Genomic DNA, 15755 nt, shown 5'->3' with positions numbered 1-15755 from the left:
TTCAAACAAGCACCAAACCTCACCAACCTCATCACCAGAAGCAAACTTCCTCAACCCCAGAACACACCAAAAAGGATACAGACCGTGCTATGACAAGAAATGCAAAACCTGCCCCCACATCTCCACCACCCCCACTATTACTACACCCCACAACAGAGCCATCAGCATCCCAGGATCTTACAGCTGCACCTCCAGGAATGTAGTATACCTCATCCAATGCACCAAATGCCCTGATGGAAGATATGTAGGAGAGACCAGACAACAACTGCGCACCAGAATGAACGCACACTGGAAATCCATCAAAGACAGAAACACCCAATTACCGGTGGGGGCACATTTCTCACAGGAGGGCCACTCTCTCTCCAATCTCTCAGTCCTGATCCTCAAGGGAAACTTACACAACACTTCCCAGAGACGAGCCTATGAGCTCCATTTCATCAACCTGCTGGATACTAGAGATCATGGACTAAACATAGACATTGGATTTTTGATACATTACAGTCTGCCTGGCAACTGACTCCCCAGCCCAGCCCCTGGCTTGTTTACTTTTCATTCCATCCAGGAAGAGCACACACCAACTGCTGAAGCTTCCTTAGCCTGACGAAGGGTTTTTGAACCCGAAAGCTTGCTTAATAACTATTCTCCAACCATTTGGGTTGGTCTAATAAAAGATATGTATAGATGCACCCATTCAGTATCAAAATCCAATGGTCAGGTATAGGCACATTTCTAATGTCAACAAGATATATATTTTTGATTCTGGTCCAAAGCTTTGGACTCCTTCAACATACATCATGGTACATAGTACCTTACCTGACAAAACATAGGTTATCTAGCGCAACAGCACCTCTTCTTTTACAATCAATCCCTAATTGAAGCAGCAACCTTCTACTTCATTCAGGCATCAGAGATATCCCGGTTACCATTGCTTCCATCTTGCAGCAAAGTCACACTGAAAATGCAGCATTTGGTTTCCCACATTGTAGTACAAAATATATGTTACATTTTAGGTATTTTTTAGAGAAGTTGAAACCTGATTGGAGTTAGAACTTAATCAGTGTTCCTGTCATTGTTTGAGATCAGGCAGGGACACCCTATTTAAAAAACAAACAAACAGCTGGTTCCTACTGTTAAATGATGGCAGGTGTCCTGGCAGGTAATTTCCAATGACAAACGCTGAAACTGACCATTCTAACGAGGCTGCCAGACAAATCCTGTAACTTTCCAAAGGACCCCCCCTCCCTTGTCCACCCATATAGCATAATGAATATTTGTTGCCTATTACATATTAAGTAGGGTTGGATTGCACATACTGTCCAGATTTTAGGACAAGTTTCTTAGAGTGTCTTAGGAATGTGCTCTGTAGTGCCCTGTAGTCATGCACAAATATAAATCTATAAATATAAATCTGTTCATATTTTATATTTAGCTTTGGTTTTTAAAAACCTTATTTTAACTCTGGGTACTACTTTATCTAGTCTACAAAGTAGACTAGAGTAGCCATCTACAGAGTAGATGAACAGAGTAGACAAAGTAGCCATCATTTAACAGTAGGAACCAGCTGTTTGGTTTTTTTTTTAAATAGGGTGCCCCTGCCTGATCTCAGACAATGACAGGAACACTGATTAAGTTCTAACTCCAATCAGGTTTCAACTTCTCCAAAAAATATCTGAAATGTAACATATATTTTGTACTACATTCAAGTACTTTATATTTAAGAGGTGTAGTGGCACAGTAGTCAATGCACCAAATGAATAATTTACCTTATCACAGTGCCGCAGATAATATATGACAACATAATCCACAAGGTTAATTTCATTATCCTAGGAAGAAATTAAACATGTTAATATAGAAGTTAAATTGGGATTGAAAAAAAGAGGCAAAAATGTGGTAAGTGCAGTTTCAAAAGAAATGTTTAAAAGGGAATCCAATTTGTTATTATTATTTATATGGCCATCTGGAACAGGACCCAGGGCATGTTAGTCAAAGTCACTGCCCACAAAAAGCCAGCTACTTAATCATCAGGGTCCTGATACTTGCAAGACAGAATTTCAGTAACTTCTATCAACAGCACTGGGAATTATTTGGGTCCTACAGGGACAAAATTTGCCAGCTGTAACACAAATACTAATAATTCAAGTAATTATATGAATGGACACTAGAATTGTCTAGAAAACATAATTAATCCATTTATTTCAAGGCCAGAAGTACCTATTAATTTCATCTAGTCTCATTTTCAATATAATACAGGTCAAGAAGTAATAAGGATGTTTAACCATGTAATATCAAATATAGAACCATGCAGTATAAATTTGTCCATTGCATATACTGTTCCATGTTGGTCCATGAACACATCCTTCCACAATGTGACAAATTTTCACTCAAGGAAAACACTGTTTTCTTAGTCCTGCATCACATACTAGCATGGTACGTGACAGTGCTTTATTTTCTCATGTATTATTGAGTCAACATAACCCAGCTGTCTTGGGGAAATGGGTAAAACAGCATTTCAGATATGGAATCATAAGTTTCAGGAAATTATTAAACTGTGCAAAAGAAAGACAATGTAGGGCATTATATATGGAATGTCTTTGATGGCTTTCTTTTGTGTTTTTATATAGTGTGTATTGACAGCTATCAGTATAAAGGTTCAGATATGCACAATGTATGATTTCCTGCACAGAGATGTCCTGTTTATATTTGAGTCTGCCCCATATTATATTTTAATAATATCATACAGCAGCAAAATTGTTAACTAAGCAAGTCACTAGTCTTCAGGCAGGCTAAACAATCCTGCTTATCTAACATTCATATAAAATACTATGGTGGTAGGTTGCATGACAAACATAAAATTGAGATCACGTGTTATTATTGTGATTGCTTTTGTGAAGTAAATCATTACTGCCATTCTATTCTATACATGTCCTCATATCAAATCTGTCAAATTTTATTTCATCCATACCAGCAAATCTGGAGAACAGAAGAATGGAGCGCGTGCGCGCACGCACACACACACACACGCACACACACATACACACACACGCACGCACGCACGCACACATGGATGGATTTTAACTGCTGGGTTTCTTATCCTTGTTACCTTCCTGAGGTACACTATGATTTTACATGCTCCCTCCAGACCAGATAATCAAAGTTCAAGGTTGGTCCTCTTTATCCTAACCCCTAGGATTCAGACAACGTGTAAATCCTGTTTTTCTCCTGTCACAGGTGAGCATAAAAAGTACACAAGAGGATACCTTCATTTGTGCACAAAAAGGTACCTCAAGGACTTTTCTTCCTCCAGGCTAACAGGGTATACCAGTTAAGTCTTGGGGCTCGTATACATACCATGATTTTTGCCCTTTCAAGAGCTGCAACTGCATGTCTGTTTGCATGAGTGGGGTTTCCTGGCGCTTTAAAAGTCTTTCTTGTGCATTAAACTAAAACTCCTCAAACAGTTTATTTTGGCTCGCCAGGAATTAAAGTGTCACATCCACGGATTTTATAAAGCCTATTTAATTTAATGATGATTAAAACCCATGGTGTATACAAGCACCCTTGGTGTCTCATATATATCTCTGTTGACTAGTCCTTTAGAGATTTAGACCTCAGCTGAATATGGGCCAGAAACTTGTGATGAAATGAGAAACTCACAATTTATTCTCACTTCTCATTAACCTAAAGCAGGGCATTCAGGATGTTCCCAGGAAGACAGACAAAAATAATCCAAAAAAAAAAAAATCTCAGACACATTGCCAGTCTTATTTTGTGGGAAAAAATTCCATTTTAATTCTCAAAACTGGCAATTGATTAGTTTAGCAGCATCTGGAAAATGCATTTCAAACTATGCCTCTGTCACAGTGCAGGATACCAATCTCAGCAGAAATGCTGCTGCAAACACTGAAGTTTTCACTTTCCTTTGCATCCAAAGACCAGGCAATAGTGACAGAAAGAGGAAACAATGTTTCTTTTCCTGCCTGCTGAGGAATGATCTCATATGCATTCTGGTTGGATTGGGTTGCACTGCACTCAAGCCTGACCTATTTTCCCTTCTGCTTTGAGGACTTCAAAGATTGTCTTTGCACCATTGGTCCCATCAAACATCTAGGGGATGTGGTGGTTGATTGCAAACCAGACCTTAAAACATAGTCATATATATATATATATATATATATATATATATATATATATATAGATATAGATATATAGATATATATATATATAGATATATCTATATCTATATAGATATAGATATATCATATTCATATATTTCATATTCAGACTGGGTATGACTGGAAGGCCTCCTGTCAACGTGCTAGGGTACTTGTGGTGAGATAGCTTCTATAAAATAATGCAATGTTCCAACCTCAAAACCCTAGCCTCAATACGGTGCCTCAAAACCCTAGCTCTCACTAACTTGTGGGTACTCCTTGGCTGGAGGAATGCTAAGGGACATCACCCTGACAGAAATATGCCCTCACTGAGGTGTTAGCCAGTCAGCAGCAGTTCTTATCTGTTGCTCTTTGGCAGAAGCTACAGCCACTGAGGCACTGAACTTCTGGACTCGGTCTGGCCTTTGGATTCTGTCTCAGTGGTCTAAAGGGGGCATGATAGGTCTTGGGCAGCCTCCACTCCTCCATACTCATGCCTAGACATAAGCATTGAAGGTCTTGGTGTGATGGCTGCAGGACTCTGTACTAGTGGTTTCATCAGGCACCTGACTAGACCTCTTACGCATACACCATGATACAGATGATTGACTGTTGCCTACTACTAATATCCAGACTATGAATTTGACTCAAATACCAAAGACCTGCTAGAGCTTGGAGGTTTTGAGATCAAAAGCATACCTCTTGCCATTTGATGTAGACGTGCTATTTATCAATTTTAAAAAAGAAGCCTTACTATATACTACTTGGCCTAGGCTCAGGAATTCAAATCAATACATGTTTTTTTGTTGAGCCCTTAGCTGAACCTTTCAGCAGTGGCAGATCCAGAGGAGTGCAGTGGTGTGGCTGCACAATCTTTTCTGACCACACTGTAGGAGCAGCAGCTGCGGAAACAACATTGAGGGAAACTATGAAAATCGGAGAGTAACACATACATAATGTCCTGCTGTTAGAATCAGAGAAAGGTAAGAGGAGGAAGACAGAAGAGGAACTAGTGGCAAGGAGTGAAGAAGAGGAACTAATGATGGAGTACACAAAGATCTCTACAAATATCCCAATAAGTAAAAACAAGTACTTACTCTGCTTTTAACATCCTTTAATTTGGGAAGAATTTCCAGACCAAATCCATCTGCTTGACCTCGTGTCCTGTTCCCACCATTCATATAGTTTCCAAAAGCCAAAATCAAACCTAGAATTTCCTTCACACTTTTCAAGCTCAGCAAAGCCTGGAAAACAAGTACTAATTTGTAATTTTGGATTGTCACAAAGATGACAATATTTTGGCTCTTTGGTGTATGGAGTTACAGCTTTAAAAAAATCTGGGTTTCCCTAAAACACTTCCTCCATGTTCAACCACACAAGAAAAATGTTCAGTTTTCCACTATTTAGACTTAAAGTGCAGTAGTTGCAAGCAAGACATTGTGGAGGTCAACATTTGTCTCTCGCATATTCCATATTAAATGTTCATTGTTTACACAATCAAGTTAGACTGTGATTATCAACTACAGAAACTCAAGCTGCTCTGTAAGGCACAAACAAGTTGAGCAAGTACCTTTGCTGGGGTTTGCAAAGGTGCAAGTGGGGCAACAATCAGGAGACAAGGGAGTAGCACAGGTGTAACAGGGTGCATTAATTTGGATTTCAGCATCTTTTTTTTTTTTATCTTCTCTTATGAAACCAGACATCACTTAGTTTATTTTTTACAAGGTTGGTTGCAGAATCAGCAGTAAAAAATACCCCTTCACTTGTAAGCAGAGAAAATTTGAAATGAAATCTCTGGGCAATGAAGAGACTACCGCAACACCAATTTACAGTCACATTTCAGAGCAAAACGAAGCTCTGTGATTCACAACACTATTAATCAGGCTACCGTGTCAATTCTCATATTTAAAAATCTTGTTTTCAAAGCAAGAAAACCAATTTTTTCTGTGCTGGAACGTAACATACAATGTTTTGGTTTCAGCTGTACAAAGAGTTTCTTTTTCAGTTACTTGAATGATATATTATACTGCTATAAGAACACATTTGTTTACCAGTCTAAAACAGATTTGAGCCAAGGGATTGGGGTTTGGGTTCAAGATTTCAATGCTGGCTCATTTAAAGGACAAAGTAATGTGGCTTGTACTTGCATAAATCAAACTTGGAAGAAAAAAATCTAAAAGCCAGTGTATAATATGATGCATCAGAAAAAGAAATGTTTAAACAACATGGAACAAGATTTACATACCAGTCTGGACTAATACAGTCAAGCATTTTTTACGTTTATTTTTAAAAAAGAGAATTATTTATCTCTACAATGACAACCTCCCCACCCCCAAACTGGTACATCCATCAGACAATAAAGAGAAAAAAAAAATTAAGAGACCTTTTCTTTTCTGTATTAGTTCATATTTGTCTAATATCTGGTGACACAAAATGAATGTAGATATTCTTCAAATAAATTATTTGAGAAGAGGTTACTGCACATACACAGAAACTTCTTTATAAAAAAACTTTATAGGGGAGCCCTCTATCATTAGTTTGTGATAGGCATAGACTACGGGGAAGTACACTTCTGTTCTGCACCTGGAATGGACTCAGTGATTCATAATCCCAATCAGTTTCTCTGCTGATTTAGGAAGAAAACGAACTGCATTGGGTCTGTAGCTGGTGCAACATATGGGAGACAGGAAGGCTGAGCCACAAGCTGGTCCTAAACTATTTTTAATTACTGAAAAAAGAAGAAATGGCCTCCTGGCAGAGTGCCTAGTAAATAATTTTGACCTCCATGTAAACTAACATTGTCCCTTCCAGACATTAAAAAATGGTGAGAGCTGATTCAAAAGGCAGAATGATAAATTCAGTGATGAGGTATATGGTAAGAGAATTTGATTACAAAATGGGAATATGCAGAGTGTAAGTGTACATGTAAGCAGCATAAATTGTACTGAGATCTTTTCAGTGGGTTGTACTGGAAAAATCTGAAGAAAGAGAAAGGCTGGATAAACAGAAAGTAAACTTGAGTACTATTCCCAATTCTGCTTTAAAATTCTTCCATAACTTTGAACAAGTCAGCCAGTTTGATTCCTACTTTGTGTCACAGTAGTAGAGTAAGAACCTTAAAACAAGTGAAAAGTACTCTAAGGTCCTTTTATACTGTAAAAGAAAAGTAAAGGTCCCTTTACACTACCATAGGAGTGGCTCACAAATCAGGTGCCTTTTTAAATAAACTGGGAGCAATTCCGTTGTCTTCTCTCAAAGAGGTTCTGCAAAGCTTAGGCTTTGTTTATGCTCTTTGGAGCATCATGTAAATACTCAATATCAACATTATTTTTAGAAGTATATGGAAATCCTGAGTAAAATCCAAGGAACAATTCTTTGCATTTCTAAAACTTGAAGAAAAATGTTTCAATTTTAGGAGTCCCCAAGTACATTTTTAGTACTAATGGCAGGTTGAAGTTTGCTTACATTTCTGGTCTGAATGCACAAATGAATGCAAAGGTTTTTTTTGAAGCATTTCAGTCCTGTGGGAACTTTGTTTCAGTTCACAGCATTTCACTGATACCACAGAGACAAACATTAGGGCTGTGCGAAACACCATTTCATTTTGATGTCTGTTTCACCGTTTCAAAGGGACAGTGTTTCATTTTATCATTTCATTTCATTTCAAAGCACTGTCACATTTCATTTTGTCAAAACTGTTTTGCTGTTTTGATGCATTTTGACGTTTTGCCCATGAGCCATAATGGGGAATCATGAAAATACCTAAAACTTTATTATTTGTTGCCTGATTTATGCAAAAATTGCAGGGATGTTCACCCCTTCTGAGGGCATGAAGCCTGCCAAGTTTCAAGGAGATACAAGGAGAGGTTTCTCAGAAACTACACCTCAAAATCTTAGAAGCAAAACTCGGGACACTTGCTGGCAGCAGCAGCCTCCTGTTATGTGGCACAAATCCAGGGGCGTGCACCCCGGGAGGGCTGTGGGGTTGTGCCAGACTCCTCACAGGGGTGTGAGCCCCGAATCTGTGCCGGATGACAGGAGTCTGCCACCTGGGACCAGCACTGGGCACAGCCCGCACCCAGTGCTGGAGAAGATTGATGCTGCCTTTCTGTCTTTCTTTCTGCTATTACTATTATAACAGTCTACTATACCAGGTTGTACAATTTTTAAGGTGACTATACTGAAAATGTTATATAATTTACATTACGCTATTTACATAAAATGATTGCCTCTATACAAGTTAATTAAAATCTGCCATTCAGTTAGAAATAGAATTTGCTATATTAGAGACAGAATACTACATTAAACACATCACTTCATGCTATTAAATATGCATTAAAGTTCCTAAAAAGGAAATGCAGAGACTAAAGTTTTTATGTTAGGATCCATGAAGTAGCTTAAGGAAATAAAAACTATATACTATTTTAAATCAATTTCATTTGCAATTAGCTTTTGTTAGATTGGCTGGACCTACCTTAGATGTACAAGTAATAATATCCACTTTCCGATGCACAGAGGTTATCCCCTCAGAGAAAACTGACTGAAAGATAATACATTGTGCACGTTCTGCGAAATTGGGTATCTGAGATAACTCATATAAAAACCTGTGAAAACGAGAACTACAATATAACATCAAATCTCTGTACAATTGCATCTTAATACATTGTGTGTCAGAACAGTAGTGTCAGAGAAGCCATATATAAAATGGTCTCTCTCAATTTTAACTGAAAAAAAGAAATCCAATGGAGCAAAATAATTTCTCATGTTCTTTGCCAGAGGTTCTATGAACACAGGGATGAGAGAAGAAATGCATATTACCAGCATCAAATCTCCAAGTAACAAGGAGATGGTTCTGAAAACATAAGATGTTGGGCCACATCACAGGCGAGGTACAGCCATTCAAAAACTCTGAGACAGTATCAGTCTAAGTGATATGGTTTTCTGGAAGTGGTGTAGTTTAGACTGGTAGTGAACAGAACATACATTTGCCCTGGGGGAGTGGGGGGGGAGGGGGATGGGCAGGGATAAAACTTACCACCATTTTTAAACCAGTCTGTGTGCCCCAAACTTCTGTTTTGTTATGGGTATAGACCAGTTTCTGATCACTTATGCCAGTAAAATGTAATGTCTGTACCTGGCCCTAAGGTCTCCCTTGTGAATGAGAGAAACTCACTGGAACTGCCCTCTATTGGAATACAGACAGGAATATGTGTCAAGGTGACTGAATAAGGCAATGCTGGAGAAAGAGTGCAAGAGAGCCCTAAAAAATAGATATGGAAGATAACTTTAATTTATTTAACCCAGTGCTTCCCAAAGTGTTCACTGTCCCCTATTTTGGGGAGTCCAAAATTATCTTCAAGGGTCTAGGACATGTCTAAATGAAATGGGTTAATCTTTAATGACACATGCAACGCTGAAGGGATATATGCCAGATTTTATCCATATAAAGCTTTAAAAAGTTGAGACATTTTGGTATAGTCTCTCTCTCTGCCAGCTTTGGAGGACTTTTGAAACTGAAATCCAGGAATTGGCTAAGAGACCATTTTCTTGAAATCTGTATAACTATGAAGTATGAGAAAAATTAAAGGCCTTCAAAATAGATAAAGAAGATATATTTGGTTAGAAATCTCTCTTTTATGAAATTATGCACAGCCTGAAGGAAAACTACTATCATTTAGTACACTTATTAGTTCATTATTTAGCCCAGCATGAAGTGGTCAGAAATGAACATGTTATTCCCAATATTGTCAATTACAAGCACCCAAGAAACCTGTGTTCCAAATTATAATGAGATTGAATTAAAAAATGTGAAATACTTTTACAAATAATTAACATTGACTTCTTTGCACCCACTGGTTTTTAAGCCTTTAAAGCATATTCATTCATTTTTTATGACCTGTCTCTGAAACCACATTGGCTTGAAACTTATTTTTTCTATATGAAGTTTGAATTTTCATGGAGTCTTTTGATTCCTGAATATAGGAAGATTTCTTTTCCTATCAAAAGTCAATAGTGATATGCCACAATATGACAGAGACAAATAAAGTTCAGTGCCATTATTTGGGAATAAACTAACATTTTGCTTATAAAGAACAGATAATTCCCTTTCTCCAGTCAATAACATGCATAGTAAAGATGCATGGTATAGCATTGTACTACCATTCCCCTATGTACTAATGGTCTCATAATAACTAGAACTACAGAGAGATTACATTACAGCCAAAATGCAGTACATGGAAGCTAGCTAAAGCATCTGCCACCACCAAAGGCTTATGTTGTGGTCAACTGCACATATAAATCTTAAATACTGTAATGACTATTAGCATTTTAACAACTTTTATTAAGAAACAAAATTTACGGGGATATTGCATATTGCTAAGATATATTTACAGTGTGTGTCAACAATAGCAAATGTAACATGCCAGGAAAGCAAATCAAAATCACATGTGAATGAGGGCATTGTTGATATCAGCAAAACTTTCTATTCATTTAGAATGCCAAAACATTTGAAGTTGGCAAAAGCTTCCTTCAGACTGAGCAGAATTCCGCCCAACAGTTACGAGGCACTTTATATGCAAACTGTTGTTAACATTTGTAATCATTTTAAAAAAATGGCATTTCCTTTTTAACTTTGTTCTGATACTTACTAATGAAAATGCAATCAGGTTTATTCCCTGCAGTAACTAATTATAATCCGTGTAAAAAAGGGTCAAATTAATTTGTCCTTAATCTTTTGTGGAATGCCATGCTTAAATGTAGTTCCAACAAAAGCATCAGGCCTGTGTTTATTGAGACTGACTGAAGAACTGTAAAGCAACTGTTGATTTACTGAATTTTCACGAAGTGTATTATTTTGAGTGACCAATAAAAATAATATAAGAGCATCTCTGGTGGACTGCTTCATCATGAAGCAAAATTTGAGTAAAAAAAAAGTCTATCTTCCAATAAGAGAGGAAGTTATGGGATAATTAGATGAGTTTATAAAATATATTTGGTAAAGAACTGGCAGTAGAGGAGAATATAAATGTTATTCTAAATGACCAGAGATAATTTGTTCCTTTAAAATCTTTTATTTTTAATTTCAGAACAATGATAACATAAAATAGACTGTGTGATTAATGAAGACCAACCTCTCCCCATTGTGATTTACAAAAATGGGCACAGCCTCTTATAACTCTGGAACTTTAGGTATGATTCATATGTTCCAGGACATAAAATGCATTTATATTTATTTTACCCAGAGGTACTGCAAATAGGTTGCCAAAAATTTGAGCTCTGGAAAACATCAAGTAGTCACATTGTAACCTTACATTATAGGCCCAGGCTCACTCAAGTATGGTCAACTAAAACCCATAGACACATCATGATTGAGCGAGATAGTACATGAATGTGAGGAATATGCATAATTGGAGGTCCTAACATATGAGAGAGAGTTCTGGTCCCCAGCATTAACCTGCTCCCCAAAGCAGTGCATGATCAACTATCAGCAGCAAGTGCTCAGTTTAGCCTGAGGGTGGGGAAAACAAAAGTGTCTGCCCTTTGCCACAAACCTCCATCCTTATAAAAAAAAGGTGTAAAACTAATATTGCTTTTGATATTTGAAATCCTGAGCAATCAAATACCAAAGCCACTTCTGCTGCCTCCATTCTTCTTTTAATAATCAAGCTTTTCCACACAGTGCTCTGCTCTAAGATGAATAAGGAACAGCAGAGTTGTGAGGGGGAAAGAAGAAATGATAGAGGGGCCTTTAAGTGGGAGTACAGGTAGTGAAATGGCATGGAAAGAGTGGAGTGGAGGCTAGTCGAGAGTGAGGAAAGCAGCAAGATGGGAGCAGAAGCCAATATAAGGGATAAAAACTGGGACTGGGCTCACATATTATGATGGTAAGCAGAAATATGATTCTATCTAAGGTTTCTGGTGACTTGAGCATTAGTTTCAGGGCATATCACAACAGTAACAACTATGGCAACCTTTCATTTTGGAACACGTTGCTGCTTTACAAACTTTAATTCATCCTTAGTACTTCTGAGAGAAACATAAGCATTTTAAAGATGGGAGAATACAGGAACAGAAAATATGACCAGGAAGGATCACATAGTAACATCAGTATATTTAACCAGTGGCACCTGTTGATGCAATGTTATAGGTAACATAAAAAAAAGTTTTTGCATCCCATCTTGAAATGTGGATTTTTAACAACTAACCACCCAGAACTATATTCCCAAACCCCCTCAGCCTGGTAGCAAAGAGCCATTCAAAACAATGCAAAAGTATTTCAGAAAAAATCTTACTGTTCTGGCTTGTCCAGTAGCTTCAGTTCCTCTTTTTTTGAAGTCTCATAATGCTGTTTTATTTTCTCCAATTCATCTTTTTGTGCTCTCTGAGGAATTAGAAATCAGCAGAAAGAAACTTCAATTGTTACTACAATTAATAAGAGGTAACAAATAGCACCTAAAAAACCCTTTGCATTTACTTAGTTTCCTGCCTTCGTGTATTCTGTTTACAGTAGTGTGATAAATAGTGAGTTTCCATTTACTCAGGTTGCATCAACCTCTTGTTTATGGTGGTGCTGGTAAAAATTTCTTAATTCGGTACAGTCAATAATGGCAATAATTTCATAACCATATAGTGCTGTTCATCTAATGATCTCAAAGCATTTCTTAATAAAGATGGGGCTCATCCACACAACATACAATAGGGATCAAGGAAACAAAATGATCAAAAGCCTTTTAGACATCGGTCTCAAAATGTGTCTTATTTGTCAAATCTTTTGCCTCCTTCATTTACATTGGCTTTGCTTTAAAAACAGTGTTTCTGTTTATTCATTTTAATATACATTTCCCCTAGTATAAATTTTAGGATTACTGTTTTTCCTCCAAACTTTGTAAAGAATTAATCTGTAATACAACTTATAATTTTCCAGGCTTCCTTATCAGTAATCAGTAATTTTTCACTTTTCCACAAACTTCTGAAGTACCAAGGTAAGTTACTGTAAAAGATAAACCTCATGCTACACATGCTGCTCTCTGTATGGCACTTCCCTTATTTCTTTGAGTGATTTAGACCAACATCAACATTTTCTGCTTACACAATAGTTCCAGCGAATATAATTTGCATTTCTTTTTTCCACAATTTTGACTTGCCTACTAAGTAACTTACATGATTCCATAAAGGAACCAGAAAATTTAATATTAAAAAACAAAGAGGTTGATTTGAATCAATCACCAATTTTATTCATGATTTAAACTAGCAAATAAGAAACCTCCAGAACCAGCTGGTGGGCCCAATCCTGTGCATTGGGTGGGTGTGATGGGGCCTGATCCAGCCATGCAGAGGGTGTGGGGAGCATGATAGGGCCTTGATCCAGCTGCATGGGTGAGAAGAGGGCCCCAATCTCTGATCCAGCTGCATGGGAAAGAGGGGCCTGGCCTAGCCCCAACCAAACCACATGGGAATTTGGCAACAGGGGAGAGATGGTAGTAATAATGGTCATTGCTTCCCCTCTGCCAAGTTTCCTGACCTGTAGAGAGCCCTGCAGCCCAAATATCTTGGCTCCGTGGATCAGATTTGGTCCATGGGCCATGTTTGAACACCCCTACTTCAAATAATTGATATGCATCTTCTTTTGCATTTATAATCTTCAATTACTTTCCTAAAGAAAAGTTCATTCTCTCTCACTGGTAGAATTTAGTATTACTTTTGATAATTAGGAAGATAACTATATATATTATTTTAAGCAATTACAGCATTTACTACACATTTTTTGAAGATAGTTATTTTTTTATTTTCACCTTTAGAAAATGAGCAACAACATATTTCTTATTTATTACATGGTAATGGCTTTGCTCATGATTTGTGTTAAAATATAGTTGAATTGAAACTGGAATTCAATAAAAATATCTAAAAAGTGCATTTTAAAATTGCTTTTGTTAGTAAAGTAAAATACCTTAAATATACAGAATAAAGAAGGAAAAAAAAGGTTTATCAAAATATGTGTTACTATTCAAACTTTTTGATTTATCAAATAAGATAAATATTATCTGTAGTTAGAGACATGAACAGATTTTTCTGATCTTATCCTCCAAAATTTTTGAACTTTTCATGCTTTATGTTTATTCATTAATTTTCTACTTTTTAAGCCCTAAAATTTCTTACTTTTTAAATTCTCTATCATTTTTCCTACTTTGAATGAACTAGCCTTTGATCTGAGCTAGCTGCACAGTAGAAGCTGTGTTCTCTACACAAACAGAAAAGGCTATTGCCATCAACAGCTGATTTTCTATTTCAACAGGCTCACATTCCAGGTACTTAGCCAGTGACTTTCATTACTTCTGTGGCTTGATTTTGTTAAAACTGTGACAGCAAACATGAACATGTAATGCTTAAATAATTACTCATGATGGAGACCCCCTTTTCATAGTGAACAGGATAGAGAGATAGAGATACAGAAACCCATGCCCATACTCATTGGACTTAATGTTTATATTTTTACTTTATAGTTGAATTTTGCATCTGAATTTTTTAAATCTGAGGTAGTGTTAGAGTGATGTTATAGCCATAATGGTCCATGAATAACTTAAGAATTATTTTTAACTTAACTAAATTATTTTAACTTAACTAAATAACTTAAGAATTATTTTTATGAGATGTCGCCCATCTAAAATGATGAATTAAAAACAACTTCATTCATTTTTTGAGTACATTTGTACCTGGTAAAAATCTGAAATTATGAGTGTTGAACTCTTTCGATTATGTTATTTCTTATCATACTTACATTCTCATACAGTGCTTCGAGAGTTTCCTGGTCCACTACAGAGTCATCCACATTTAGTATAGCTGTAAAGGATTAAACAATTCATTAGATAATAAAAAGCTACTTTGAGTTACCTTCTATTGCCTTAGAGACATACCACACAGATATTTGAAGGTCAAAATTCTGCCTAAGCCCAGATGTCTCATTGGACTAGTGCAGTTAAGACATGCCATTTTCTGTAGCTGGACTGATCAGGGACCTGCCAAGCCAAGATCAAGCCAAGATCAGGGACCTGCCAAGTTGCTCAGCATTCTGGATAGCTTGGAGAGTTGGTAAGCTGACAGCTAAGTGGCAACCCAGGAAGCTATCTGATATACCCAAGAGCTTTGGTACTAAGACTATGGGAAGGCAGATAAAAGAGGGAGATGGGCATCAATACATTCCCCTTGAATGTTTCAGTTTCATCAAATCAGCATTTTCCAAGATAAAGATGTTCAATCTGCAAATTTCCAACCACTGCAATAGAAGGTCAGAAACTACTCTGTTCAGCAGGTATTGCTCCTCTTTCCTTCCAAAAAGGAAAGGGGTCAAGATAATTTCTAAGGCAGATCTGGATTTCATGCCATTATTTATTTCTAACATTTTTAGCCTCACTACCATTTAAATTTAAGCATTGAGTTACTACTGTTCAGAACTAAATCAGTCTGAAGGCATCAGCTGCACTCTGAACTGAACACCATCTTTTAATAAATTCAGAAACTTTGGAAAAGATTAAAGAACTTGCATTTTCTTTGAATATAAAACATGTTCAGGCAGAGAAGTTTCAGGTGCTTTGAATAAAAATTATTTCT

At 36.9% G+C, this 15755-nt stretch overlaps 1 protein-coding gene across 1 annotated transcript in view; it reads right to left on the bottom strand.

The window, feature by feature from the left end:
* The window catches only part of FMN1 (formin 1), a 235647-nt gene that overhangs the window by 93384 nt on the left and 126508 nt on the right, over positions 1-15755 (bottom strand). The window contains exons 7-11 of the mRNA XM_019496560.2: positions 14926-14987; positions 12443-12531; positions 8626-8755; positions 5249-5395; positions 1764-1823 (exon numbers count right to left, since the gene is read on the bottom strand). Of these exons, the coding sequence (XP_019352105.1) occupies positions 1764-1823; positions 5249-5395; positions 8626-8755; positions 12443-12531; positions 14926-14987 (488 nt within the window). The remainder of the gene's footprint in view (positions 1-1763; positions 1824-5248; positions 5396-8625; positions 8756-12442; positions 12532-14925; positions 14988-15755) is intronic.

The sequence above is a fragment of the Alligator mississippiensis genome, chromosome 2 (assembly GCF_030867095.1).
Source record: "Alligator mississippiensis isolate rAllMis1 chromosome 2, rAllMis1, whole genome shotgun sequence".
NCBI classification, from domain to species: Eukaryota; Metazoa; Chordata; order Crocodylia; family Alligatoridae; genus Alligator; species Alligator mississippiensis.
Note: the sequence above shows the minus strand (reverse complement) of the source record. Positions and strands in the feature narration are given on the sequence as shown.